This window comes from Fusarium oxysporum, chromosome 10, assembly GCF_000149955.1.
Source record: "Fusarium oxysporum f. sp. lycopersici 4287 chromosome 10, whole genome shotgun sequence".
Lineage (NCBI taxonomy): Eukaryota > Fungi > Ascomycota > Sordariomycetes > Hypocreales > Nectriaceae > Fusarium > Fusarium oxysporum.
The window spans coordinates 1362628-1387751 of record NC_030995.1 but is presented as its reverse complement, the minus strand read 5'-3'; the positions used below and the strand labels follow the sequence as shown (position 1 = coordinate 1387751).

The following is a 25124-nucleotide window of genomic DNA, read 5'->3' as shown; positions in this document are numbered from 1 at the left end:
ACAAGCTTGTGGAAACGCATAAGCTGTGGAGGGATGCTTTCATGGGGGTGACACGCGGAGGAGGAGGGTTGAAGCTCAAGGTCAGTGCTGAAGGATGAGACCTTATGTTGGTGTTTAATTGGTATACGATGCTGGCGTTAATTTCCAGGGATGAATCTATCGAATGATATTGGTGTTTCTGAGTCATTCGTCCCGTATTCTTCCTCAAAATGGCTCTTGATCAAAAGTGCAAGTTGAGTGATGCAAGCTGGTGATGTCAAGTCGTAGGCACATGGGCTCCACTTCAGATGCCGGATTGCCGATTCCCCCAGGAGCCGCTTACTCGAACTAGAATAGCTCCGGGCATCTCTCTCCACTTTATCGGCCGTCGTGTGCCGGGATGAAGCGGGGACTGATACTTGGAGATAGAGGAAGCTTCTCCAGGTTTGAGTAGTGCGGAGGAGGCACGTCTAGTCTATGAGTCGTGAGGGGAAGGCAACTACGTCAGGCTACTTGAAGAGAGAAAGGGAGAAGAAGGCATTTTGATATTGTTGACCCGCGTTGCTTGGACAAGTTTGGGAGTTGCTTGTTAGAGCAATCACAAATCGAAATGGCTTACACAAGCTGAGATATCGCAACAGGGACATGAAATCTTTCACGGTGTGATGTAACGTGGATCTCAGCGACGATTGCACACAACAGCAGAGATCCCTGTCTTTGCAACACCCAACACGAGATCTGCAGCACTACCTCATAGATGCCGAATCAAAACATCACGTCTCCGGAACCGGCACCCTCTAATCTACGAATTATGGGGACCCCCGAACTCTTCTGATCCCTGCTGATGCTTGTATCGTAAGGGTATGATAGGTTCGTGGGATATTCGCTCACGGTTCGGAGATGGTGCATTGAGTTTTGGAGGAGTTGGTCAAGTTGGGGGAGATGGGGAAGAGTATATAAGTGAGGATGATCCTCGCTTGGAGTAGGTTGGCCTTTCGATAACCAGCGTTGACTGTGTGTCTTTACTGATACCTTACTCACTCGCATTCATACGCATCAATCGTGGTGACTTCCTTCCATTTATACCAGTTCATTGTTGATAGCACTCAACGCCAGCTCATAGCCCAAGAGGGTCACTTCCACAAACGTCATCCAGACGTCTTCACTACCTACAACCTTTTGTACGATAACAAAAGCCCACAATGACTCAAGACGAGTACAACACTCGCGCACCTCATGAGGGCATGTCCCCAGGTCGCTACGCAGCCACAAGATTCTCCTCGCTCAAACCTCCCATGCACAATGTGCCGAATCCGATAAAACTCGTGCGCATGCTGAACTCCCAACAATGGGCATTCTTCTTTGTCGCCTTCGCGGCCTGGGTACGCTCCTCTTCCAAGTACATCATCTTATCAATAACTAACTCATGACATACAGACATGGGACGCATTCGATTTCTTCTCCGTATCTCTCTCCGTTACAAGTCTGAGCAAAACCTTCGACAAATCCAAGACCGACATCACATGGGGTATTACCCTCGTTCTCATGTTCCGATCCGTTGGCTCTATCGCCTTCGGTATTGCGAGTGATCGATACGGTCGAAAGTGGCCATTCGTGGTTAACAATCTTCTCTTCATTGTTCTTGAACTTGTGAGTACAGCCCTACAGAAACCCCTGTCACATTGGGCTTGGCAAGGCCGATGCCAAGAGATCTACGAGATATGTCCGAACAGTCGCTGACGAAATATCAGGGCACTGGTTTCTGTCAAACCTACCAGCAGTTTCTAGCTTGCAGAGCCCTTTTTGGCGTTGCCATGGGTGGTCTTTATGGTAATGCCGCCGCCACTGCTCTCGAAGATTGTCCTGAGGAGGCACGTGGTCTTATGAGTGGTATGCTCCAGCAAGGTGTAAGTAGCAATGCCCCGCCTGACTGAATTCCATTATCTAATTGTTGCAGTATGCTTTCGGATACCTTCTCTGTGCTGCATTTGCTCGCGGTCTAGTCGATACAACATCTCACGACTGGCGTCCTCTCTTCTGGTTCGGCGCTTGTCCCCCCGTACTCTTCATCATCGCTCGTCTGATGCTCCCCGAGACCCAAGCCTATCAGGAACGCCAACACGCACGGGAAGTTGCTGGTGCAGACGGAAAAGGGAAGGTTTTCATCAAAGAAGGCAAAGTCGCTCTAAAGCACCATTGGCTTCTGCTGGTATACCTCGTCCTTCTCATGGCGGGCTTCAACTTCATGAGCCATGGCAGCCAGGACTTGTACCCTACCATGTTGCAGAACCAGCTCAACTTTTCCAAGAACAAGGTCACAGTCACCCAGGTCGTGGCTAACTTGGGAGCTATGCTTGGTGGCACTGTCGTCGGTTTCAGCAGTCAATCTATTGGCCGTCGAATCAGTATCATCGCTTGTTGCATCGTTGGTGGCGCCCTGCTCTATCCCTATACTTTCGTCCGCGACTCTTCAATTATCGCGGCTGCCTTTTTCCAACAATTCTGTGTCCAGGGAGCGTGGGGTGTCATTCCCATTCATCTGATGGAATTATCTCCAGGCGCTTTCCGTACTTTCGTCGTCGGTACATCCTACCAACTTGGTAACCTCGTGTCTTCTGCGTCATCTACCATCGAGGCCCGTCTCGGCGAGAACTTCCCACTTCCCGACAACGCTGAAGGCGAGACTCGCTACGACTACGGAAAAGTGATCTGTATCTTTATGGCTTGTGTGTACGTGTACGTCATTGTCTTGACGTTTATCGGTCCCGAAAACTTGAGGGGCAAGTTCGATGTTGCTCACGACTCTGATGCCAGGGAGGCCATGGGCGACGGGGCTATGGATCAGGCTGCTGACCGTCATGGACATTACGACGAGGAAACTGGTAGGATCAGCAGTGAGAAGCCTGAGGTTGTCCACCTGCGGGATTAGATGTAGGGGGATGACTAGGAGAAAGGATGAATGGTTGAGATGTTCTGCAATGATGACTGAGGTGCAACACTGCACGCATATAGTTCATGCTGTTAGTCCAGAAATAGCTATGAAATTCATGAAATATTCCAAAGCTTTGTTGTGCTTGATCTCATGTGCCGGATCGTCGGTGATGATTCCTCATGACTATGGGCATTCCCCGCATCGGTGGAGCGGATGTCGGCAGTATACGCCAAGAGTTCATGACCATTTCCCCAGAACATCAGTTGATCCAATTCGTTTCGGACTTCTTAGTTAATTCCTCCGCCTTTTTCTGGATCAACCATGGTACGTAAAATGTCTGGGGAACCTGTTATTCGGATACGCATTTCCCCACTCTCAAACGCGGATCCGAAGATAGTTGCATTTTGAATCAATGTGTTGATTCCAAACTTGACCCAGCTGACCGAGTCTGTAAAGAGTATCATCAATATCGTTGGTGCCAAAAACTGTGTTAATCCTCCGGAGAAAGGGAGTTCATTTGCTTACTCCTCAAGCCTCTGACATGGCTCCAACACGAATGGAGATATTTTTCGTAGAATAGCTCTCCACTTGGCGATGAAGTAATTCCAAACTAGCTCCCGCTCTTGCTTAACCGACTAGGATAGTCGTGGGAATCATTACTCACTGGCCCCATTGTGCGGAGATCTACTCAAGTATATATATCCCATATCCGAGAACCTTGAGAGCTTCTGCACTCCACAGATTGTCTCATAGACACCTTGATAACTTACACTTTTCCAAAGACATTCTAGCTTCGTGCTTAATTTGTTATAGAATGGCTCTTACTGGCAGCTGCATGTGTGGTGCCATCGCTTACAAGAGCGACAGTAAGTTCTTTGAACCAATCATATAATACGAATTCATCTAACTAGATAGGCGACGCTGCTATTACGGCTCTCTGCCACTGCATCGATTGCCAGAAGTGGACTGGCGGTGCCTTTACTTCCAACGCTGTTGTCGCTGAGGACGACTTTTCCGTCACCAAGGGTATTACCTTCAACCAAGTTTCTTTACCAAGCAGACACTGATATTTCCAGGCTCTCCCAAGCAATACGATGTCACCGGCGCCTCTGGTAAGATAAACCACCACTTCTTCTGTGGTGACTGCGGCTCCAGCCTCTACACTCGCCTCGACGTCATGCCTGGCAAGATTATCATCAAGGCTGGTGGTCTTGACAACGGCAAGGCCAACCTCGACAACAAGATCAATGTCGAGTTTTACTGCCGTGATCGTGTTAGCTACCTGCAGGCTGCTGAGGGAGCCAAGCAGGAGCACCTCTTTGGCTAAGATTGGGGGTTGTGGGAGATGGACGTGGTCGTATGTGTGAATGCGGAGCTAGGTGTATAGCATTGAATAGTGATGTTGTTCTCCAGGATTGCGTCCCTCGTTTCGCAGTCCGACTATAACCCAGAATTGATTCTTGTTATGGGGCAGTTCATATGGAACGGCACCGCCACAAGGCGTTTGCAAGAACGTGACCTCCACTCTCGTTGCATCTGCCAGATAAAGCAGTTCGTCTGCTAAGCTTCGGTCGGGTACCACCAGGTGAGATGACTTCTGAAAAGGCCAGCAGGCGGCTGGTGGTTCTCTTCTGCGGCATAGTGCTCTTTACACTCTGGTTCATATTCGCATGAGAGCCCCCAAGGACAGCGCCTTGATCCAAGTAGACTACCGGGCTGTCGGCGAGCCTTGCCAACATACTTTCCCTCCGGTTGTATGAAGCCACCTGGCCACATCCAGCGCTGCCTTACGAGCCCCGGCTTCTGGGTTCGGCATCTTGGTTCATTCCAAGTGCAGTCTTCCGCAGCAAGTCTCCACTTCCAATCATAAGGCGATCGACAAGAACCAAGCTGTTGGTAACTCACTACTTCTATGTGCCAGCCCTGCCTCTGATGGGTTCCCCAGCGTACGGTTATGGAGTAATCAGTAAAGCAGATAGGACACGAGCCCAATGAGCCATCATAAGACTTGAACCCCCCCGATAATTCTACCAATTCTGGCAAGGTATACAGACCGATTCGTGCATAGCCATCCTCGTAGCGTTTAGTATTGCTGCTAATATGAAGGCATATAGGCAAGGAAAAGCGATCAAGAAGTTCCTGCACTCCTAAATCTCCGGGATGCCATATTGCCAGAGTCCTCTGCACGAATAGCTCATCTTGAATTATGCGAGCAAAGGATGTCCACCGTTCTGTGCCACCATCCTCGTATCGAAAGATATCTCCGTGGTAGTTGAGCGTATCGAGGGAGAGTCCGTGGGTAGGGCCGTTGAAATGGCGATTCATGATAAGTCGCACGTCGGGATATGTCATCATCAAACCAAAGTCGATCCACAGATAAAAATGGAAGTGGTACAAACAGTTTTTCTTACAATCCCATTTGTAGCACTTGCAGGGGTCAGTTTTCCCTCGTCGGTCCCGTTGGTGAAGCCTCACACAGGTGTAACAAAGATACGAGCTTGCGCAATCCTTCTCTAATAGCTGCAGAAACTCTTCCAACTCCATTCCCTCAAGTTTTACATTGCGGGTGATCCCCGAAAGAAGAGCGTGGTAGGCGTAACAGGTAAGGCTGAGTGATATTAACGAGCCATTGGGGAGGAACTCGGTGACTTGCAGGATGATCTCAGGGGGGATTCGAATGAGATCTCCACGGGAATCTTCTTTCAGTCCTTTCAGAGCGGGTCTCCGTCGAAGGTGATTGAAGAAACGTCTGAGGTGTTTGCGCATGTTTGTGTTTGATGGCAAAGATGGCAGATTTAAACCTAAGATCAATAAAAATAAGGAAAAGCGGAGAGATATATAACTTGTTGATACCCTAGTAGCTTAGAGTTTTCATAACCTGTCTCACCTGTAATTGAACCCAAGTTTGACACGCCACAGCAGCAGGATTGCATCATTCCGTTTGACTTGGCTTCATGAACGGCAAAGTATCGCTGTGCTTATGATTGGGTTTTCAACAAAGAGACTACTATTCCACAAGATATATGCTGACAGGGGTCACTAACTACGACCCTCCAAACACACAGCCCGGCTTTCGGGCTCAAGCTCATCCTAATATGCTGCTGCCTTACAAGCACATAGCCTTGATCCTAAATGAATGAAATGCTTAGACCAGATTAGATGAGTTCAGTATAACTTCAACCTAAAAAGCCTAAATTTCACATCCTAACTGGAGCCTTTAGTCTTATATCCCGTATCTGCATCACATGAGCTTACAGCGGCGGTGTATGAATCATTTCTTAGTGGCTGTTTCTCTGGAGATTGACTTACAGGGGCAGGATGTCTTATTTCAGATTTCTCCATCCTTCTTCATTCTGGGTCTCCATAAGAATTCTCCTTTCATTCTCAATTATCACGACTTCATCAACATTCACGCATTGCTCTTATACTCCGTATTCGGCCATTGACACGCACGTCACTGATTGCTGATTTGACGTTGTACAAGCCAAGAGTGGGGCATTCTCAGCTTCTCCGCAAGTTATTAGGGCGATCTCCCGAAGACCAGCAACCATCAACATCTAAACACGTCTTAATAAGTAACAAGGGTTTTACTATTAACAGCCACTCGCCATTTTATACTTCTTGGCTTGTTCAAGATGGGGCCATCACAGTCTACACACAAGTCAGATGACTCTCACGGGCAAGAGTTTATTCTCCCGCCCTTCACTCGTGACGTTACTACCACTAAGCCAGAGGCCAAAAGATGGGTCGAAGATGGCATCGTTTGGTGCTACGCTTTCAACCATGCCGAAGGAGAACGCTGTTTTGAAAGGGCCATTGAAATCGACCCAGAATGTTGCCTCGCATATTGGGGGCTTGCCTTTGCTCTTGGTCCCAACTACAATAAGCCATGGAAGGCATTCGACCGGAACGATCTCAAACACACCACTTTGAAAGGTCTTGAAGCCTGCAAAAATGCAGAAGCTCTAGCCTCAAAAGCGAGCCCCGTTGAGCGAGCCCTTGCTGGTGCCATTCGACATCGCTATCCTAAGGATGAGAACGACACAAATCATGCCAGGAGTTGGAACAGTGCCTACGCGGAAGCCATGAGACCTGTTTATGAAGAGTTCAAAGATGATCTTGATATCGCAACCCTGTACGCCGATTCACTCATGAATCTCACGCCCTGGGCTCTATGGGACGTCCGAACAGGGAAGCCTGCGCCTGGTTCTAAGGTCCTTGAGATTCAAGAAGTTCTGGAAAGAGGTATCGCTCAGGAGGGGGGATATGAGCATATCGGACTCTTACACGCCTATATTCACGTCACAGAGATGTCGACCGAGCCCGAAAAAGGTCTCCTTGCAGCCGAGCATCTTCGCAAACTGGCAAATGAAGCAGGCCACCTAGCTCACATGCCTTCGCATCTCGACATCCTCATCGGAGACTATCGGCGTGCCATATCTGCTAATGCAAAGGCTGTCATGGCTGATGAGAAGTTTGTATCCCTCCGGGGTGGCGGCGACTTCTATACCATCTATCGTATGCATGACTACCACTCACTCATCTACGCCGCCATGTTTGCTGGCCAGTACGGTGTCTCGATCAAGGCAGTGAACCAAATGGAAGTGGCTATTCCAGACGAAGATCTGCGAATTGAGTCGCCCCCAATGGCAGATTGGCTGGAGACTTTTAGATCAGTTCGTCCACATATCCTGATCCGCTTTGGAAAATGGGAGGAAATCATTGACATGCCACTTCCTACGGACCAGGAACTGCTCTGCGTGACCACCGCGACGATTCACTATGCCAAGGGTGTTGCTTATGCGGCGCTGGGAAATGTTGAAGAGTCAGCGAAGCAGCGAGAAATGTTCATCGCTGCCAAAGCCCGTGTGCCGCCGACTCGTACACAGTACCCTAATAAGTGCCTTGATGTCCTGGCTGTGGCCGAGGCCATGCTCGATGGCGAACTTGAGTACCGACGGGGCAACATTGAGCTTGCATTTGAGCATCTTCGAAAGTCAATCGATCTCGATGATGGTCTGCGATACGCTGAGCCGTGGGCATGGATGCAACCCGCCCGTCATGCGTACGCCGCTCTCCTCATGGAACAAGGCCGCATCGAAGAAGCTGCTGAAGTATACCGCACCGACCTCGGTTTGAATAACAAGCTATTCAGGGCAAGACACCACCCTAATAATGTCTGGGCCCTCCACGGCTATCATGAGTGTGCAGTGAAGCTGGGACTTGACGGCGAGGTACGGATCGTAAAGCAGCAGCTTAAGACGGCTATGGCTTTTGTAGATGTGCCTATCGAGTCGTCATGTTATTGTAGGCGAGATGTTGAGAATCCTGTTGGATGCTGTCGTTTGTGATCCGCTTCTATAGATCACTAGATTGTTTTTAAGACAGGGCGATAGTGTGTTAGATAGCCTAGACTCTTCTTTAATGATTGGATTGACGGCCTTTGGGAATGATTATTTGTGGTCCATGATGAGTTCAGCGTCTTTTAGATAAAGCTTCAGCAATTATGATCCCTCAGGGAGCAAGAAATCTTCTGGCCTTGAATAGAGATGATAGATTAAACTCATCAAAGACCGCCCTAAGTTTATGATAATTGACCTAAATCTTTGTGTCATTTAGGATCGAGGTTTCTTGCCGCCCGTAGCTATCCAATACTTAAGTAAGAGTACCAGAATTTGTGCAATGATATGAAAATCGCTATACATACTTATTTGCTGTCGCTTGAGCCAAGGGGCGTTTAGTCAAATCGCTTATCGCATTGTCCGCACGTTGAAGTGAAGCAAACCCCACCGTCATGAAATGACTCCAATAATTATCACCAACATCCACTTCCCTCTTGCATCGCACACTCATTTCGTGACTGGACTCTGATGTTCCAATGCCACGCCCTGCCAAGAAAGGCATCTGGTTAGCACAATTACCTCAATTCGACATCGCTTAGCTAACATGGATGAAGCAATACTTGCCGTCGTCGCAAGCTAAAGTGTAAGAGTGACGCTATTTCCAAGACCCTGTTCTAATGCCTGTAGTAGGCAATCAAGCACTTCCCATCTGCGGGCAATGCACAACCAGCGGTCTTTACTGCGATAGATCAGACAAACCAACACGTTTCAGTCTGTCGTCTCGCTCTTTCTGAGTTACTTAGCTGACTGCTCAACAAGTCCTCCACAAAGAATTACCTAATCCTGACTCTCCACGAACAGCTCTACAAGACCAGAACATAGCGCGCCTCTTCCATTCTTACACCTCTAATATCTCGGAATGGTATGATCTCAGCGACTCAGCATGTTCTTTTGGTCTTGAAGTTCCGTCCATCGCTCTAGACGAGCCTCTCCTCTTCTGCGCCGTCATCGCACTCTCTTCAATGCATGCATGTAAAACATCAGCTCCAAGTTTTCGCAAAGTCGCTGAATTCTACCATCATCGTTGTGTTCAATTTCTCATCGCTTTGGATGCAGGCGATGAACTCATCAGCCGAGGTGTAGCGCTCGCAGCGACGTGTCTTTTGCGTTCATACGAGATTCTTGACGGTGATGTTGATCCCAACATGCATCTTCGTGGTGCTTACTCAATGGCTTCGCTCCATGATGTACTCTCAGGTATTCCACAAGCAGGGCTTCTGGGCGCGGGGTTCTGGAACTATCTCAGAGAGGACATTACGTTCAGTCTATTTGAGGAATGTCCGTTGAAGATGAACCTGGAGAGTACACCACTAATGATTCAACGTACCTCTGATCAGGATTATCTTAACTCTATTACTCTAATCCTGGGCAAGATAATTAATATGTCTTTCAAACAAGACACAGATGGTCGTCAGTGGGACTACATAAAAGACGACCTCAAAAGCTGGCGGAATTCTTGCCCTCGTCACATGAAGCCTTACTCAAGACTTCAAGGTGAGAATACCACATCTCATCTATTCCCTGCAATCTGGTTCCTGCAGCCTTGCCATGGTGAGCTAAGTCCTTCCCTGCCCCGAAACAGCCATGTCTCTAATGCCGAATAGCTGCGATACTTCACTACTATCTCGTCGCAATGACGATAGTCTGCATCTACACTTCTCCCAAAAGCCTGGAGGACCTAGGTGGACTTGATCTCCCTGAGCTCGAATCTCAGTCCAAAGAACAATTTCTTGAGAACTTTGCGCTTGAGATTTGCGGCATTGCTTTCACTGCCAAGGTGCCGTCAGTTCTGGTAAATGCGTTCGGGCCAATAGCTTTTTGTAAGTAACACTACCCCGTCTCTGCCATCAATTTTAACCTTTGGATAGGCGCAAGATTTATCAAGGCCGAGGCGTCGCAACAGGAGCTAATTCGGCAACTACTCGCATGTAAATCAACTATAGGATGGCCGGTTGAGCGACTCATTGGTGATCTGAAGACATCCTGGGGGATGGATCAAGAGTAGAATGGCGATGTCGTGACTCCTCGACGTGTTACTATCGCTAAACCCACAGAACCACGTTACATGAAGCAAACTCATCGATACATCTCTTCACGACAAGTTGTTGCATCGTGGCAGCCGAGAACCTATACCAGTGGGGAAAGGTTTTCCGAGCTCGGGAAACCCACATCACCAAGTTTACTGATTACAAGTATAAATGAGGAGGTCTTTTCACCCCCCAGAATATCCAAAACAGTTCTTCAGTCTCATATAAATTACTTCCAATTGCCATCGTATACCCCACTAAGGTCCTTTATCATGTTGCGCGCCCAAAAACTTTCCTCGGCCTTCACGAAACATACACGCACCTTTGCGACAGTCACACAACCTCCTCAGGTCGGGGTTGTTCGACCTTCAGCTCAAGAAGTAAAGAACTGGACTCTCGACTCCAGAAACCTTGAGAAATCTGTGCGACACATGCACAGAGATGGCTTAGTTGTTGTGGAAGATGTTGTCCCTCACGAGGACATCGACATCCTCAATAAGAAGATGATTGAGGATGCTCATACCCTACAGGCTCGTGGTGACAAGGGCCCTTTCAACTACAACAAGGGAAACATTCAGCAGGATGCTCCTCCTGTTTCTGAATACTTCAGCCCCTCCATATTCACAAGTAAGTATGCCTCTACGAATTTGTCCTACCCCATCTGACTTACATGCCCAAGACCCCATTGCCACACAAATCACCACTGCAATGATGGGCCCACGGCCAAAGTGGACGTTCTGCTCTGCCAATTCTGCAATGGCAACTCTCCCTGGAGGAACTCCTCAGCGCCAGCCAGTTCATTCAGATGCAGACTTTGCACACCCAGACCACCCCTTTGCCCTCGTCGTCAATATTCCTCTGGTCACAACTACACCAGAGAATGGATCCACAGAGATATGGCTTGGCACCCACAATGGGTTTGGCCTTGATGCACAAGAAGGTGCGCACGGTGAGAGAGCCAGCGGTCGCATCAGAGAAGAACTCCTACGCCAACGTCAAGAGATCTCACCGCCCTTGCAGCCCGTCATTAAGAAAGGCAGCATCGTCGTGCGCGATCTCAGGCTCTGGCACGCTGGTATGCCTAATACTACGCAACAGACTAGGGTGATGCTCGCCATGATCCACTTTGCACCGTGGTTCAGGAACAGAATGAGACTTGAGCTGGGCGAAGATGTAAAGCCGACTCTAGAAAATCTAGAGAGGGAGGGAAAGCTGGGGTTGGATGTACCAGTGGACTGGGCGACCAGGGAGGCCGTGCTTGAGGGTTACCTGAACCGAGGATTCGGGAATAGCTATGATTTCAGCCAAGAAGCCTGAAAGCTTGGCATATAAGCTTATTTTTTAGGATCTGAACTCAGAATATGATATGTAGTATCGCATATGCTTTAGTCCATTGTCACTTATAAAAACGCCATCAAGTTACAAGTTACCAAGTATTCGTCATATTCGCAAAGTAAATCTAAACAATAATTGCTATAGCACCTAAACTCCATATCCCCTCATGAACAACCATCATTAGTCAGAATCGCTGCTGGAGCTACTGTCCATGCCGCGGGTCTTGTGCTTCTTATCCTTCTTGTGTTTCTTGTCCTTCTTGCCCTTCTTAAACTTGTTCTCGAGCACATTGGCACCGATAGCACCAGCGGCCGCGGCTCCGAGACTGCCTAGAAGACCACCGCCAGCTGTGTGCGCAGCCCAAGCAGCGGCACCTCCGCCAACGAGAGTAGCTCCGAGGCCACGATCACCGTCGGGGCCGGGTTGACCGGGAGGGTATTGTCCTGGAGCGCCGCCCTGGGGATAGGCAGGGGCACCGTATTGAGGATTGTTGTGCTGTTGTTGAGGATAGGACGATGAACCGCGCTGGTCGTAGGTGGGTTGTTGCCCGTACTGCTGCTGGGGAGGAGCGTGCGAGCCGTAGCTGGGCTGAGGCGAGTGGGAGGCATATTGAGGCTGTTGTTGACTGTAGCCATATCCCTGGGGCTGTTGCTGCTGGGAGTACTGCTGCTGTAATGTTGTTAATGATGGCAGAGAAGAGTTGGGATGAGAAACATACCTGTTGGGGATAGCCGCCCTGCTGAGGATAGCCTTGGGGTTGGCCATAGTTCTGCTGCTGAGGATAACCACCCTGCTGGCCGTAACCACTGTTGCCACTGCCGTAATAATCGTTGGCGGACATGTTGGTTTTGTAGGTTATAGGTACTAGGTAGAGAAATAGATAGAGAGGTAGATGAAGAAATTGATCAATAGGATTGTTTGAGTGACGAGTAGACTAGATGATGATGGACGGAAACTCAAAACGACAGCTCCTCCCCCGCCTTTTAAATACCACGATCGCTCCATCTCTCCCGCTACAGCAAAAGAGCTGCTTTGGCTTAGCTTCCCATTAAATCCGCCTTAGCTGACAAAAAGCCAACAAGGCTTCTTCACGTCACAGACCACTCAGTAGGACTAGGCGCAGTTCACAGCCGCACACACAAGCCCGTAAGCTCAAACTAACCGCTAACGGTGCAGGGCTGAGCCACTAATATCGTCGAGTGACATGCTGTGCGCCGTTTGTGGGGTTATCGGGTTTCCCGAGTCCGAACCTGGGACATGCTGAGCCACAATCTCTGTTGCAATTGATCGGCAGGGTCTTGTTCTGTGCATGGAACATGAGGCAGAATATCGAAATGCTCACCAGATGCAGAATAGCATGAACCAATAAGCAACCAATAAGCAAGAAATTAAACATTATTAAGATATTCATCGCGAGCGGAAACTAGGCTATTTCGTTAAAGCCACGCTGGACTTGGTCGCATATCTCCTCCACTATCTTCTCCTCTGCCGCCTCATCACCAAGCCCCAATGCTCCGGACTGCCACGTAACCGTGTACACCAGATCGCCATTCTTCACAGAGGCGATATTGAAACAAATGGGGCAACCTCCAACGTGGCCAGGCTGCGCAAAGCTCAACTTGGACACCTTTACCCTGTCATCACTCGCATTGTTGCCATCAAAGACGCCAACATTGCTGAACTCGTATGACGAATCCCGCTTCTTGCCAATCTTACCAAGAGTCCATTTTCTCATACTCGGGACATATCGAAGCAGACCAATGGCGTTATCTTCGAGTTTGGTGGAAGTCATGGCGAACTCCTTTGTAGCTTCAGCAGCTGATGCCCACTCTTGTTCAGTCAAAGGACCTGTCGCAGCGCTACGAAGATGGATAGTGTATGAGCCAGATACAATATCACTCGCCACGTCATTGGACATGCCGATTGATCTTCGCATATTTATAGCTGTTTGCGCCACAAAATTGGTGACGTTGTTGTCTTGGACTGCCTTGCTCAGTGCGCGGGTGATGAGCTGGTGCATGACTCCTGACAACCTCGCATCATGAGTCCGCGCAAGCTGGATAACCTTGTTTACTTGCGACGCCTCAACCTGTCGAATTTTGAGTTTGTTGTGATATGTCTCAGGGTCGAAGAAGATGGGCGCTGCTGTCCATGTACCTTCGTCGACATAGGATGCCGAGACACGTAGGCCAAGCAATCGGACGAGAACGTATGGCATGTACTCAGCGAGAACCGGTGCCAGTAGAAATGGCCACGAGATTGGCAGTCTTTCAGCTGTGTCGAATGGTTCAGGAAGAGGTTTATCTGTTGGAGCAATGATCGATGATGGTTCAGTTGCAGGGGTTTCCCTCAGTCCAGCAAGGAACGTCTTGTGAAAAGCAACCCCCGTGATCCCATCACCAATGGTGTGAGAGAAGGAGAATGCAACATGGCATTGAGAAGGGCCCAGGGGAAGAACGACAATCCTCCATGGTGGAATTCCAGCGGCAAAAGGGCGGTCTAACTCTGTTTCCATAGATCTTCCAATGGCTTCCAGTGAGTCTGTCTCAGCATTTTTGTCCTCAACAAAGCTGATATGCTCCTCGACATTGATGCTAGCCACCCGCTCATAGAAACCCTTGTCGGTGTTTCTGTCCCCGACAGTAACGCAGAAGAAGGGATGTTCTTCAATGCAGCGTTTTAGCGCGTGGAAATAGGTCAAAGGAGACTTGACGTTGACCCCATCAGCAAGGTCATAGACTGCACCAATAACGACTGCGTTATAGTAACCAACATCCTCACGGGCAATAGTCCGCATCTCATTTGGACCTATCAAGTATCAGAGGAGGTAGCAGTTTGGCTTCTGGTAGGGTTACATACTCGCGTATCTAAGAAACTCTGTTTTCGCTGGCATGATGAGATATGGTTTCACTAACGATGGATGATCTAAATGTGCTATTTCCACCGAACTCTGGGAGGTCTGCTCTTATAAGAGCCTTTGACTCTTGTTGAAAGTGTCAGACGGTCTTGAAACGGATTTACTGGTGATCTGAGGCAATTGATTGGAAGTCGGCGGCCTCTTGCGAGTGCGATGTTATCACGGAAATTATATGTGGGCCCGTTTACGATCCTTCGATACGGGGAAATCCACTACCCGAGAACCCGACACTATCTCCTGAAGAAGTTATGAATATTTGTTCAACTTGTGCAGGTATTCAACCGTTCTTCCAACAAGTTTACTCGATCCTCCTCGTCAGGGAGCAGAATAAGGAACGGCCACTCTCTTGGCAACTGGGGGGCATCAGCCCGACAAGCATCATGGCAGCTTTCATCTGTAAGAGGTCGGGGCAACTCTCGTCCGCTATTACAGACAACTGAAACCTTTGATAAACAAATTGCCAGCTCGGGGACTGCTGGTCCAAGGTTGACGCGTATTCCTCATTCTATCTTGTGTATAGCCAGGATTGTATTCGCTCAGACGGCAACGACATCCGATGGAACATTCTCCCAACGCTGGCACTTTCTAGGCAACGAAATTATATATGTGGCGGCCTCTTTAAGTTAAGATCTTGCAAGGAAAGGCTATCCGGTTTGGGCATCTTCTGCAGGAAGACCATATCGTCAGCTCGAAACACAAAGACTTTATTGTGCTTGAATTGCGAGATCAACTTGTTAGGGCTTCGTACTTATAGCTTCCCTAAAGCTTGAGTTGATTTGGATTTTTCAATGTGTCCTTGACATATCTTGTGGAGTTATTATAAGATTCAACAATCAATCAACTAGGATAGGTCAGTACACCATGGCAACTACGAAACCAATCCTGGGTTGAATTTCTCCAGATTCCTTTTCCTTGCAATATTGTTATTCAATAGCTGATATGAACAGAGAAGATATTGAAGTAAGAGATGCAGAAATAGTTTTCTTGAAGAAGAGCAGGGATACGGTATTACACACTCCATATATGCTTGGATTCCTCAAACATACATTTCACAACTATTTAATCTTTAATACTACCACCAACTCTTCGAAATTATATACAACTCAGATTGAGCTGTTATGAAATCCTTCCAAGTGATTAATGAAACATGAATTGATCAAAAAATTCGACTTATAAGAACTATCTCCTTCCAGTCTCTGTTGAGCATGCTGTGTTGATCGACGTACTGGACTTTTCAATAGTAGAACTATTATGTAACTATGAGTCTTGAAAGGGACTATAGATTGACTTATGGGTGGCTCTCTTTCACTCATTACTCAAAAGTGCAACTCTTACATGCTTTTCTCCATGTAGATTCAAGCAGAACTGTAGTGGTCACTGTATTGAAAACGATAGCTTGTATAACGAGGCCTCAGTGTAATTCCTACATCTTTCCTATATTACTTAGGAACAATAATTACGTCTGATTGGATTTTCAAGTCCGTGGTTAAGCATATCAACTTATGAAGTGTGAAGAAGATGGTTATCAGATAGAGCGGAGGCATGTCAACACCATATCTGCCCAATGCACTTCACATCCCACTCGGCAAGGGTCTACATGCGGGAATAAACATCGCAGCTTATAAATAAGGGTCCAGCCTGGATGGCCGGATCTTGACATCTCCCTCCGCTAATAAGTATTGGCTGATCGAACGACACACCTTCTTGGACAGTCCACATCTGAACAAATATGGACCGATCAGCTCATAGAGACGGACTCTTCAGATAAGGATTTCGATAAATGTATCCAATGAGGTGCTCAAAAACCCTTATAGCATCGAATTCGGATACATCGACCCGTCGGTGGTGGCCGCAGGTGTCATTATGGTGGACCTGTTTCAATCTGACGCCATCGTAGACCCTGTCACATAAGAGGATAAAGATACAAACCGGAGGGGAAGTGAGCGGGGAACCTTGGGGAAGATCTAAAGAGCCAAATGGCTATATAATACCGGCAATAGAGTTAGGATATCGGCTGGGCAAGTTGTTAATTATCGTAGTGGGTCAGGATAGGCATGAAGACTTATTTCAGCTACAAATAGCAAATCTATATTATCACCATGTCTTTAACCATATATAAAATCCAAATAGAATAGATATTCTCACAGTTCTCTTAATCTCTCAGACAAAGGTTACAGTTGATCTGATTAGCCGAGATCGGGGTGGGTGCGAAGGCGTGATCATCAACTATGTGTCGCAATATTTCGCCATACTCGATATTAATAATGAAACTTGACTAGCACGCATATACAACGGGTCTAAAACAAATTCAAGGTAACGTTAGTATTGATATAAGAGTTTGGGATATCTCTGCGGACTTCAGCTTCGTTGTTTTAATCAGATAACATCTTATAATCAAACGCCAAGATGCCTACAGAATTCATCAGTCTAACTTTCCCCAACCCCTCTACGGAGCTCAACCCCATTCCCGGTGCTGGAATTGATCCCGAGTTCCTTGTCCGGTATGCCCGGAATCTTGATGATTACGAGTTCAACTACACTCTCATCCCCTATCACTCCTCTTCCTTTGACCCCTTCACCATCGGTGCCACTATCCTAGCTGTTACCAAGCAAATCAAGATTGTCATTGCTCTCCGCCCCAATACCCTCTACCCTACCGTCGCCGCCAAGGCTCTCGCTACACTTGACCAGCTTGGCAAAGGCAGAGTTGTTGTTCACTTCATCGCTGGTGGAGATGACACCGAGCAAGCCCGTGAGGGTGATTTCTTGAATAAGTCTGAGCGATATGCTCGTCAGGAGGAGTATATCAAGATTCTTCGACGGGCATGGGCTTCTCCTGAGCCTTTCGACTGGGAGGGCAAGTACTATACTTTCAAGAACTTTTCCAACCAAGTCCGCCCTACGAATGGTCACATCGACGTCTCAGTCGGCGGTTCATCTGATGATGCTTACCGTATTGGTGGCGCTCTCGCTGATATCTTTGGTCTATGGGGCGAGCCCCTCAAGGAAACCAAGGAGCAGATCGATCGTATCTACGCCGAGGCTGAGAAGGCTGGCCGTAAAGATCGTCCTCGCATCTGGGTTACCTTCCGACCTATCATCGGCGATACAGAAGAGATCGCTTGGGCCAAGGCTCACCGAACCCTAGACCTCCTCAAGGAGAACCGACCCAAGGGCGTTGGTAAGGCTGCACCCAACGACAACCGCCCTCAGAACGTTGGATCCCAACGTCTGCTTGATATCGCCAAGAAGGGTGAGGTCCAAGATCGTGCTCTCTGGTATCCTACCGTCACAGCCACCAATGCTCGAGGTGCATCTACAGCCCTGGTAGGCTCTCACCAGACTGTCATTGATTCTATTCTTGACTATGTCGACCTCGGTGCCGAGCTTATCTCTATCCGTGGATACGATAACCTTAACGATGCCATCGATTATGGTCGATACATCCTGCCTGGCGTACGAGCTGCTCTGAAGGAGCGACAGAATGGCACAAACGGTGCCAATGGCAGCCATGGAGCTACTAAGGAAGAAGTTAAGCAGGAGGTCAAGGAGGAGACCAAGGTTGTTCCAGTCGCTGCTTAAGCTCTGGGTTGTTGCTTGGGATTAGCATTGAGTTCATAGTGCATAGCGTTCAAAATGAATTGACAACGAATGAAATATTCTTGAATTCTTGGATTCTATCTAACAAAGGCCACTAGGGATCATAAATCAGGTCTCCTTGTGCTTATACCAAATGACAGCATATGAGCTTCCTTGCTTTTAGTCTCAGGGTCCCAAACTTGGAATCACGAATATCGGGTTTCTGTAATGTAAGCTTATATACCCCGAAAAGGAACGCAATATAATGTTTCCAAAGCGTAAGGAGCAAGAGTGACAGGAAAATAAGCAAATCCTATATACTTATTGGTCCTACCATAGCTCACACAAGCAGGCAAGTCTTTCTCCAACCGTCAGCTTGCACCTTAACCATCCGCGTACTACTCATCTAGATATAAACTTCCCAGAAGGGCAAAAATGATGATTTCTTATTGTTTCCTGAATCAGCCATAATTCTAGTGTAGTCACTTATAGTTACGCAATAAAATTCAGCTGATTAGATGAGTCGTAAAACCAAAGATGCAGCTTAAAACATCGAACCATTCAGACATCTTCAACCCCACAGCCCCGCAAACTTGAAGAATGATTCCAAAGCCAAGATCACATCAGCAACCAATCAGAGAATTGGTTTACAAGTTCAGCTGTACATATGGTTCGACATTGCAGCCTGTGAAGTCTCGGCAGTTTATGACACTTTTACAACGAAATTGTTCAAGGCTAGGCTTGTTTGACTACTACTGAACATCACTTTTGTTAATAGTTTGTGATTCAGCTTCAAATGTCAAGGCAAGCCAGTCGTCAGAAATTATACGAAATAGGAATGGATTTGTGAGACTGATCTACTAGAGCCCGCCATCCTTACGAGTTCCCACATGACTATAACTATTGTGGGCAAAGCAAGGCAGTTTAACGTATACAAGGTTATAATGATTCCATATGATCGACTTCGATGCCGCTGGCTAGAATAAAGCTCCGAGGAGATAGTCAATTCAGTACCCTGAATTGGTATTACGGCTCCTGTAATTGGTCCAGGGCGTTCATCTGTTTTGCATATAATCATTGGATGACTCTTCACTGTCTGCGAATAAATACCAGCCTCAACTTTTGAAATCCTTGTCTCTACGCAGTATCTTCCTAAACTCACCTTCTTCGTATTTGAATATCCAAGTTCAACAGAAATGTATATCAAAGGACCTCACGCCGAAACCGAGCTTCCGGTGCTCAGGAAGCTAATTCGAGAGAACCCATTGGGTCTTCTGACTACCGCCATTCCATCCCCAAACTTCCCCTTTCTTCAGTCCAGCCATATCCCTTTCGTTCTAGATATCGAAGATGAGACAAGCGAGACGGAGTTGGGAAAGCTACGAGGTCACCTCGCCAGAGTCAACCCTCAGAGCAAAGCCATGATCGAGAACCTCACCGAAAACCCACACTTGAATAATGTAATCGAGCAAGACGTTATTGTTATTTTCAACTCCCCTATTCAACACTACGTCACACCAAAGTTCTACACAGAAACCAAGCCTACAACTGGAAAAGTCGTTCCAACATGGAACTACGCGGCAGCACAAGTCTACGGCCGGGCCAAGATCTTTTACGATACCAAGACCGACGAGGCTGGACAATTTCTTTCAAAACAGATTTCGGACCTCAGCCGCCATGCCGAGACTAATGTTATGGGCTTTACTGGCGGTGACAACCCTGTGGACTGGAAGGTTTCTGATGCTCCTGATCGATTCATTGAGCTTCTGAAGAAGAGCATCATCGGAATCGAGATTGAAATTACGCACATGGGAGGAAAGTTCAAGATGAGCCAAGAGATGGGCATGGGTGATCGAGAAGGTGTCATCAAAGGCTTTTCTAGGCTTGAATCTGAGACTGCGAAGGAGATGTCGAAGCTGGTTCAGACTCGAAGTGATTTGAAGGAGGCGAAAAAGGCAAGCGTGTAAATTAGGCATCTGGAGAATAGTACTGTTGTCCCAGAAGTGCTGGTGGGCCAAGAAACTGAAGTAAGAAGTCATTAATGTTGTATGCGTTGCTTAGATCAAATTACTCGGTGACCTGCAGAGCGAACCATAAGGGATTGTACTTCATAAAAGAAAATATAGAAGCTGTTTCTATAATAAAGTCAAGCACGAAGCAAAGCAATATTAACTTATACATGAATTATAAAGCATCCGACTGTCCATCGAGTCGGTGACTCATTAACAGGAATTGATAGACCTGCTCTGAAAGCATGTCGGTTCTCTATTATTCGTAGCCAGGCGTTGCTACCATTTTACGAACCCGGACTACGGTTTGCAAATGCCGTGCTCCGTCTCGGCGATCCCCCGATCGTTAAAACCCGGAACGGTCGACGATCAGTTGTCACTCCGGCCTCAACGAGCGAACGACGGCAGCCAGGTTCCCACGTGGAGCCTGTCATTGGGGCTTGGCTCCCGCTGCACTCCATACAATAGCTTACCTTAGACGCCGAGCTATGCTATTCCACACGATTGACTTCCCCATGTTTGTTTAACTCTGACTCCCCCAAAAAGACGATTTCACTCCCACGTGCAGCAAAGTCCCTTACTCAGGGTCTTGAAGATCTCACCCACTATCTAGATCCGGCATCGAGGCCATCCCGCGCTCGCTATTCAATTGTCAATAAGAGTCTCCCGAGCAACGAATCAGCGGGCCCACGTGTCGCCGTGGGTCGTCGTGTTGCAACCCTTCAATCGCTCACTTTGCACGGGATGAGGGGCTTGAAGCGGGCCTGAGGCTTCATATCAGCAAGTTACGTTTGGCAGAAGCGAAATGTGGTTGTAGAGTTTCGAGCTTGTGACCGTTCTAGACGGTAAAAAGCCTCGCGTTTGCCGTTGGATGCGGGAGGCGTTGGGCATGCTATGAGATGCAGAGTGGGGGTTGGAATTCAAGATAATTTATATAAACACCAAAGAGTCAATTAATGCTGCAGATGGTGGGGGTTGCTGAACGGTCAAAGACATTCTCGTTTTTTCTCTGATATTCTTGTGCTGTTGCAAGCCTCGATCTACCGTTGGTTCATTTCGGTACTTAATCGAGACTCCATTCCCAGATCGAGATCATGGACAAAGCGACACTTCTAACCGCTTCCAAAGTGGATCTGAACGTTTCGACCCATCCCCGCTCCGACATCACCAGGTTGATCGTTCCGTCACTACAAATTGCCCTTCGCTTCCAAAGCCTTGTCGGCTCAATCTCCATCTTCCTTTGCCTCCATGCCTGCATCATCGCGAGCAGCGCGTTCGTCGCCGTCCTCCAGGGGAGCAAGATCGTGTCCCTAAACGCCTTCATCGCAGCAAAGTATAGCGCTTTTCACAGCTTCAACATGTCTACCCAAGCCGTCGCCAGTGCATGGAATTCCAAGAATGTCCAGAGATTACGAAAAAAGCTCTGGTACGAATTCGCCGTCTTCATTCTCGGCAGCGGGAATCTAGTCTTCCTCATGCTCTTCTGGCCTGGATGGTGGGTGCTCGCAGGCGCGTGCTGGGCAGGCTGGATGCTCTTCGGTTGAAGCTTTTCCCACGCGTTTTGAGTGTATCTGTGACCTCTCAGCCAAACTCAAAAGGTGATCCACTCGTGATATATCCAACGCCCAAGGAGCCGCCACAACCCACTTCCAAGCACATATCGATGTTTTGTGACAGTCGACAGCACCATCTCAGCGCGAGAAGAAGAACGTATTACCACCAGCATCCTTCCTCACCTCCTTCCCGTAGTCCTTCTCGGGGTCAAACTCCTGCCACATACTCGCAGGAAAGATATGTTTGTTCTTCTCGTACCACCGCCTATCAACAACCTTAGTAAGAGTGGGATCTTCGTCAGCGCCCTCAAGGGTGTTAATATCGGGAAGCGCGTCTGCAACAGCAGCCTTAGAGGCGGGCGTGACGAGAGGATCAATGGGTTCGGCATTATCGCTCGATTCGGGTTTTCGAGGAGGTTCCGCACTGTACTTAAATACAGGCTCGCCATCAGGACCGGGTGTCTTGTTCATGGCGAAAAAGTAGAAGTCATAATGCTAGACGGCAATGAGAAGCTGTTCAATAACAAGCGCCAGCGAGAAAACTTACGTGAGGTATAATGACTGTTCCGCGAACAAGCATCAAATCATCCACTCCAACTCTAGCCCATTCCCTCCTTGCATTGGACTTTTCACCCACGCCCAAATCGGCGCCAACTTTGCGACTTTTATCGAGGAACACCCATATGAAGTCGCCCTTCTTCAATCTGACGATTCCACCAGGAATATTAGTCCCGTCATAGAATACAAAAGGTAGCGCAATCTCGGTCGCTTTGACGGCTGCTTGGATAGCCAAGAATTCGCGACGTAATGCGTCTCGTTCAGCGGCTTCCTTGCGCAATGCAGCTTTCGTCATGGCTTTGGGTACTATACCCACCGAAGCATTTGCCTTGAATTTGGTCTTGACCTCGCCTTCATTGCCTTCGGTATCGACTGCGCCGGACTTCTTGGCCTTTGTCGGTTTTATCAATGGTCCCTCATCCTCACCCTCTTCATCGTCAAACGACAGCAGCTTCTTCCCTTGCTTCTTTTTCTTCTTCTTCAATGGTTGCGCGCCACTTCCTGTATCACTGCCAGCGTTGTCAGGAGTGCCTGTCAAGGAAGCATCCGGAGTGGACGTGCCTGAAAACGCAGCTTCTCGAGATTCGCGCTCCTGTTGTTCAAGGACTTCGGCGCGTCGTTTGCGAAAATCGGAGAGGGCAACGAGACCGACCGTATGCGTGGAGAGTCGTTCATTGGTGGTTTTGTTCTGCGGTGTGAACCGCGACGTTCTTGAGTCTGACATTTTATGGTTTAGTTTGTAACAGTTGGTGGAATAAAATGGCTTGGTTGACTCGATAGCTGCGATAACGATAAGAAGACGGTGTCAAATACCATCGTGCACTGTTTATCATATGTCATAACGTCTAAGCTCAACTGCTCCAGGGTGGGCTTCAATGGATGGAAGTCATGGTCAGCCAAACGCTCACTGTAATAATTTCCCACCGATATGTATAAGTCTTGAGATATCAAGACTGACTGGAGGTCTAGAAATACATATCACAATTCTAATGACGGTTGTGCAACGTAATTATTGAACAAGATGTTGTCTGCCAACCATTTCCTCTTGATAAACTCCACCTTTGCTTCGACGTCATTAACTTGACCTCAGCCCATCACCGCCGTTAGACATGCAACAAGCCTATTTCTTGCGAGCTCTGCTTTCAACTTCATCAAGAGAAACAAGATTCATAAATATTAGAACTAGATCCATCATGACAAACGTCGACACTTCTCTACCTCCAGAACCAACTGGCGCAGCCGCTAAGTTTGCTGCTCAGCATGCTGAAGAGCATCCGCTGAAGCTCTACGGAGGCTGGTTCTGCCCTTTCGTCCAACGAACTTGGATCACTATTCACGAAAAGAAGATTCCTCATCAATATGTAGAGATCAACCCATACAAGAAAGAGGCTCACTTCATGGCCATGAATCCCCGTGGATTGGTCCCTACTCTTGCAGTACCCGTTGACCCGAAGGGCAAGGTGCAGAAGCCTCTGTTTGAGAGCAACATCATTTGTGAATATCTCGATGAGGCGTTCACGGACGATTCTAAGTATGGGCCTCGACTTCTTCCTACCGATCCATATGAGAGGGCAAGATGTCGTATTTGGATCGATCATATCAGCACACGCATCATTCCCTCATGGTACAAGCTCATGCAGCACACTCCCGACAAGCCTTTTAGCCTTGATGAGGCAAGAGAAGAACTGAGAGGACGAATCAAGTCTCTAGTTGAGGAGATGGACCCTGAAGGCCCATGGTTTCTCGGCTCGACTCTGAGTCTCGTGGATGTTTGCTTAGCACCATGGGCGAAGCGCCTGTTCTTAATTGATCACTACAAGGAGGGCGGCCATGGTATCCCGGAGTCTGGCGAAGGTAAAGATGGGGAGATTTGGAAGAGGTGGAAGAAGTGGTATGATGCAATTCTCAACCGTGATAGTGTGAAGGAGACCTGGAGTGCAGATGACCGATACATCATTGCGTATAAGAGATATGCCGAGGATACTACCAACTCTGAAGTTGGTCAGGCTACGCGTTCGGGCAAGCGTCTTCCTTGAGGGGTTTGAGTAACGACTATTAGAGATATCCAGTTGCAAACATTGTGATTTCGGCTTTGAATCAACTCGGATAACTTCTCTCCTACATATACCTCTTAGCGCCATAGCATGTTTCATTTTACCCCTTCACATAGTCCACTAAAGCTGATAACTATGAATATAAGCCACAGGCACGCCGAGGATACTTTCCCGGTTTCCATAGTTTATCGTCGTCACGACGTCTAATTTTCGTTCGTAGACTGTACGCAGTAGTGGCTTGAGAAGGACTGCTGAACAAGTTTGTTCTCTCAACAAACAGGTGATGTCACTACATTGATGTTGACTGCGATACGATGGTTACGGATCAAAAAGGGCCTTTACACGCCGTTGAGATTCATGTGCTTCAAGGCGAATGGTACGTAATCATCCTCAAAGCCAATCTCTTCGTGAATCGCCCATGACAATGCAGGAGAACTTCGAGAACACGGGACGAGCCTTCCATTACTCGCCTAGATACATGATGACGCAAAGGTTTAACGTAGCATCGCAGTTAGTAAAAGTCCGAAATCGTACAGGTGGGTGTTGTTGAGCGCCGGCGGTGGCTTAAGCTACTATGATCCGCGAAAGAGCCGCACTTTTGCAGTGGGATACGAACCTGTTTAAACATACACCACTTCAAGACTCGGTTAGATACTGGGTCTTCAACAAATGGGAGGCATTCAGTGGGCTTGACAAACGTCTCCTCAAAGCACAAGGCGTAGATTAAGAAAGCAATCGAGGAAGCAGCCAAACGATTGGGTTTCCAATGAAAACGAAGC

At 47.9% G+C, this 25124-nt stretch overlaps 12 protein-coding genes across 13 annotated transcripts; 8 read left to right on the top strand and 4 right to left on the bottom strand.

Moving 5' to 3' along the window:
• Positions 1 to 951: 951 nt before the first annotated feature.
• Positions 952 to 3055, top strand: FOXG_11427 (MFS transporter, SHS family, lactate transporter). Its single transcript, XM_018391040.1, has 4 exons — positions 952 to 1361; positions 1417 to 1629; positions 1731 to 1886; positions 1937 to 3055. Exons 1-4 carry the CDS (start codon positions 1182 to 1184, stop codon positions 2906 to 2908), a joined length of 1521 nt encoding a protein of 506 aa, XP_018249619.1. The 5' UTR covers positions 952 to 1181; the 3' UTR covers positions 2909 to 3055.
• Positions 3056 to 3613: 558 nt separating this feature from the next.
• FOXG_11426 (uncharacterized protein) lies at positions 3614 to 4409 on the top strand. Its single transcript, XM_018391039.1, has 3 exons — positions 3614 to 3777; positions 3827 to 3937; positions 3988 to 4409. Exons 1-3 carry the CDS (start codon positions 3726 to 3728, stop codon positions 4236 to 4238), a joined length of 414 nt encoding a protein of 137 aa, XP_018249618.1. The 5' UTR covers positions 3614 to 3725; the 3' UTR covers positions 4239 to 4409.
• Positions 3793 to 5677, bottom strand: FOXG_20533 (uncharacterized protein; the record flags this gene model as incomplete). Its single annotated transcript, XM_018400816.1, has 2 exons — positions 3793 to 5338; positions 5387 to 5677. The coding sequence occupies 2 exons, from the start codon at positions 5675 to 5677 to the stop codon at positions 4472 to 4474; spliced, it is 1158 nt and encodes a 385-aa protein (XP_018249617.1). The 3' UTR covers positions 3793 to 4471.
• A 611-nt stretch (positions 5678 to 6288) lies between these two features.
• On the top strand, positions 6289 to 8502 carry FOXG_11425 (uncharacterized protein). Its single transcript, XM_018391038.1, has one exon. The coding sequence runs from the start codon at positions 6547 to 6549 to the stop codon at positions 8260 to 8262; it is 1716 nt and encodes a 571-aa protein (XP_018249616.1). The 5' UTR covers positions 6289 to 6546; the 3' UTR covers positions 8263 to 8502.
• A 1193-nt stretch (positions 8503 to 9695) lies between these two features.
• FOXG_11424 (uncharacterized protein) lies at positions 9696 to 11500 on the top strand (the record flags this gene model as incomplete). The annotated part of the gene is made up of 5 exons (XM_018391037.1): positions 9696 to 9864; positions 10182 to 10241; positions 10674 to 10967; positions 11020 to 11387; positions 11444 to 11500. The coding sequence occupies 5 exons, from the start codon at positions 9696 to 9698 to the stop codon at positions 11498 to 11500; spliced, it is 948 nt and encodes a 315-aa protein (XP_018249615.1).
• A 215-nt stretch (positions 11501 to 11715) lies between these two features.
• FOXG_11423 (uncharacterized protein) lies at positions 11716 to 12769 on the bottom strand. Its single transcript, XM_018391036.1, has 2 exons — positions 12394 to 12769; positions 11716 to 12344 (listed from the first exon to the last, which is right to left on the bottom strand). Exons 1-2 carry the CDS (start codon positions 12514 to 12516, stop codon positions 11856 to 11858), a joined length of 612 nt encoding a protein of 203 aa, XP_018249614.1. The 5' UTR covers positions 12517 to 12769; the 3' UTR covers positions 11716 to 11855.
• A 213-nt stretch (positions 12770 to 12982) lies between these two features.
• On the bottom strand, positions 12983 to 14868 carry FOXG_11422 (uncharacterized protein). Its single transcript, XM_018391035.1, has 2 exons — positions 14535 to 14868; positions 12983 to 14483 (listed from the first exon to the last, which is right to left on the bottom strand). Exons 1-2 carry the CDS (start codon positions 14566 to 14568, stop codon positions 13099 to 13101), a joined length of 1419 nt encoding a protein of 472 aa, XP_018249613.1. The 5' UTR covers positions 14569 to 14868; the 3' UTR covers positions 12983 to 13098.
• Positions 14869 to 16939: 2071 nt separating this feature from the next.
• Positions 16940 to 18257, top strand: FOXG_11421 (alkanesulfonate monooxygenase). The gene has a single exon (XM_018391034.1). The coding sequence runs from the start codon at positions 16999 to 17001 to the stop codon at positions 18172 to 18174; it is 1176 nt and encodes a 391-aa protein (XP_018249612.1). The 5' UTR covers positions 16940 to 16998; the 3' UTR covers positions 18175 to 18257.
• A 756-nt stretch (positions 18258 to 19013) lies between these two features.
• On the top strand, positions 19014 to 20355 carry FOXG_11420 (transcriptional regulator). Its single transcript, XM_018391033.1, has one exon. It carries the CDS (start codon positions 19368 to 19370, stop codon positions 20136 to 20138), a length of 771 nt encoding a protein of 256 aa, XP_018249611.1. The 5' UTR covers positions 19014 to 19367; the 3' UTR covers positions 20139 to 20355.
• Positions 20356 to 20361: 6 nt separating this feature from the next.
• FOXG_11418 (uncharacterized protein) lies at positions 20362 to 24953 on the bottom strand. Of its 2 annotated transcripts, XM_018391031.1 has the most exons (3): positions 23686 to 24953; positions 22281 to 23620; positions 20362 to 22228 (listed from the first exon to the last, which is right to left on the bottom strand). In XM_018391031.1, exons 2-3 carry the CDS (start codon positions 23013 to 23015, stop codon positions 21872 to 21874), a joined length of 1092 nt encoding a protein of 363 aa, XP_018249608.1. In that variant the 5' UTR covers positions 23016 to 23620; positions 23686 to 24953; the 3' UTR covers positions 20362 to 21871. The 2 variants fall into 2 exon arrangements, with proteins under 2 accessions (XP_018249608.1, XP_018249607.1); XM_018391030.1 differs by having other exon boundaries at positions 22281 to 24953.
• On the top strand, positions 21539 to 21724 carry FOXG_11419 (uncharacterized protein; the record flags this gene model as incomplete). Its single annotated transcript, XM_018391032.1, has 1 exon — positions 21539 to 21724. The coding sequence occupies one exon, from the start codon at positions 21539 to 21541 to the stop codon at positions 21722 to 21724; it is 186 nt and encodes a 61-aa protein (XP_018249610.1).
• On the top strand, positions 23179 to 24589 carry FOXG_11417 (glutathione S-transferase). Its single transcript, XM_018391029.1, has one exon. It carries the CDS (start codon positions 23401 to 23403, stop codon positions 24325 to 24327), a length of 927 nt encoding a protein of 308 aa, XP_018249609.1. The 5' UTR covers positions 23179 to 23400; the 3' UTR covers positions 24328 to 24589.
• Positions 24954 to 25124: the final 171 nt, after the last annotated feature.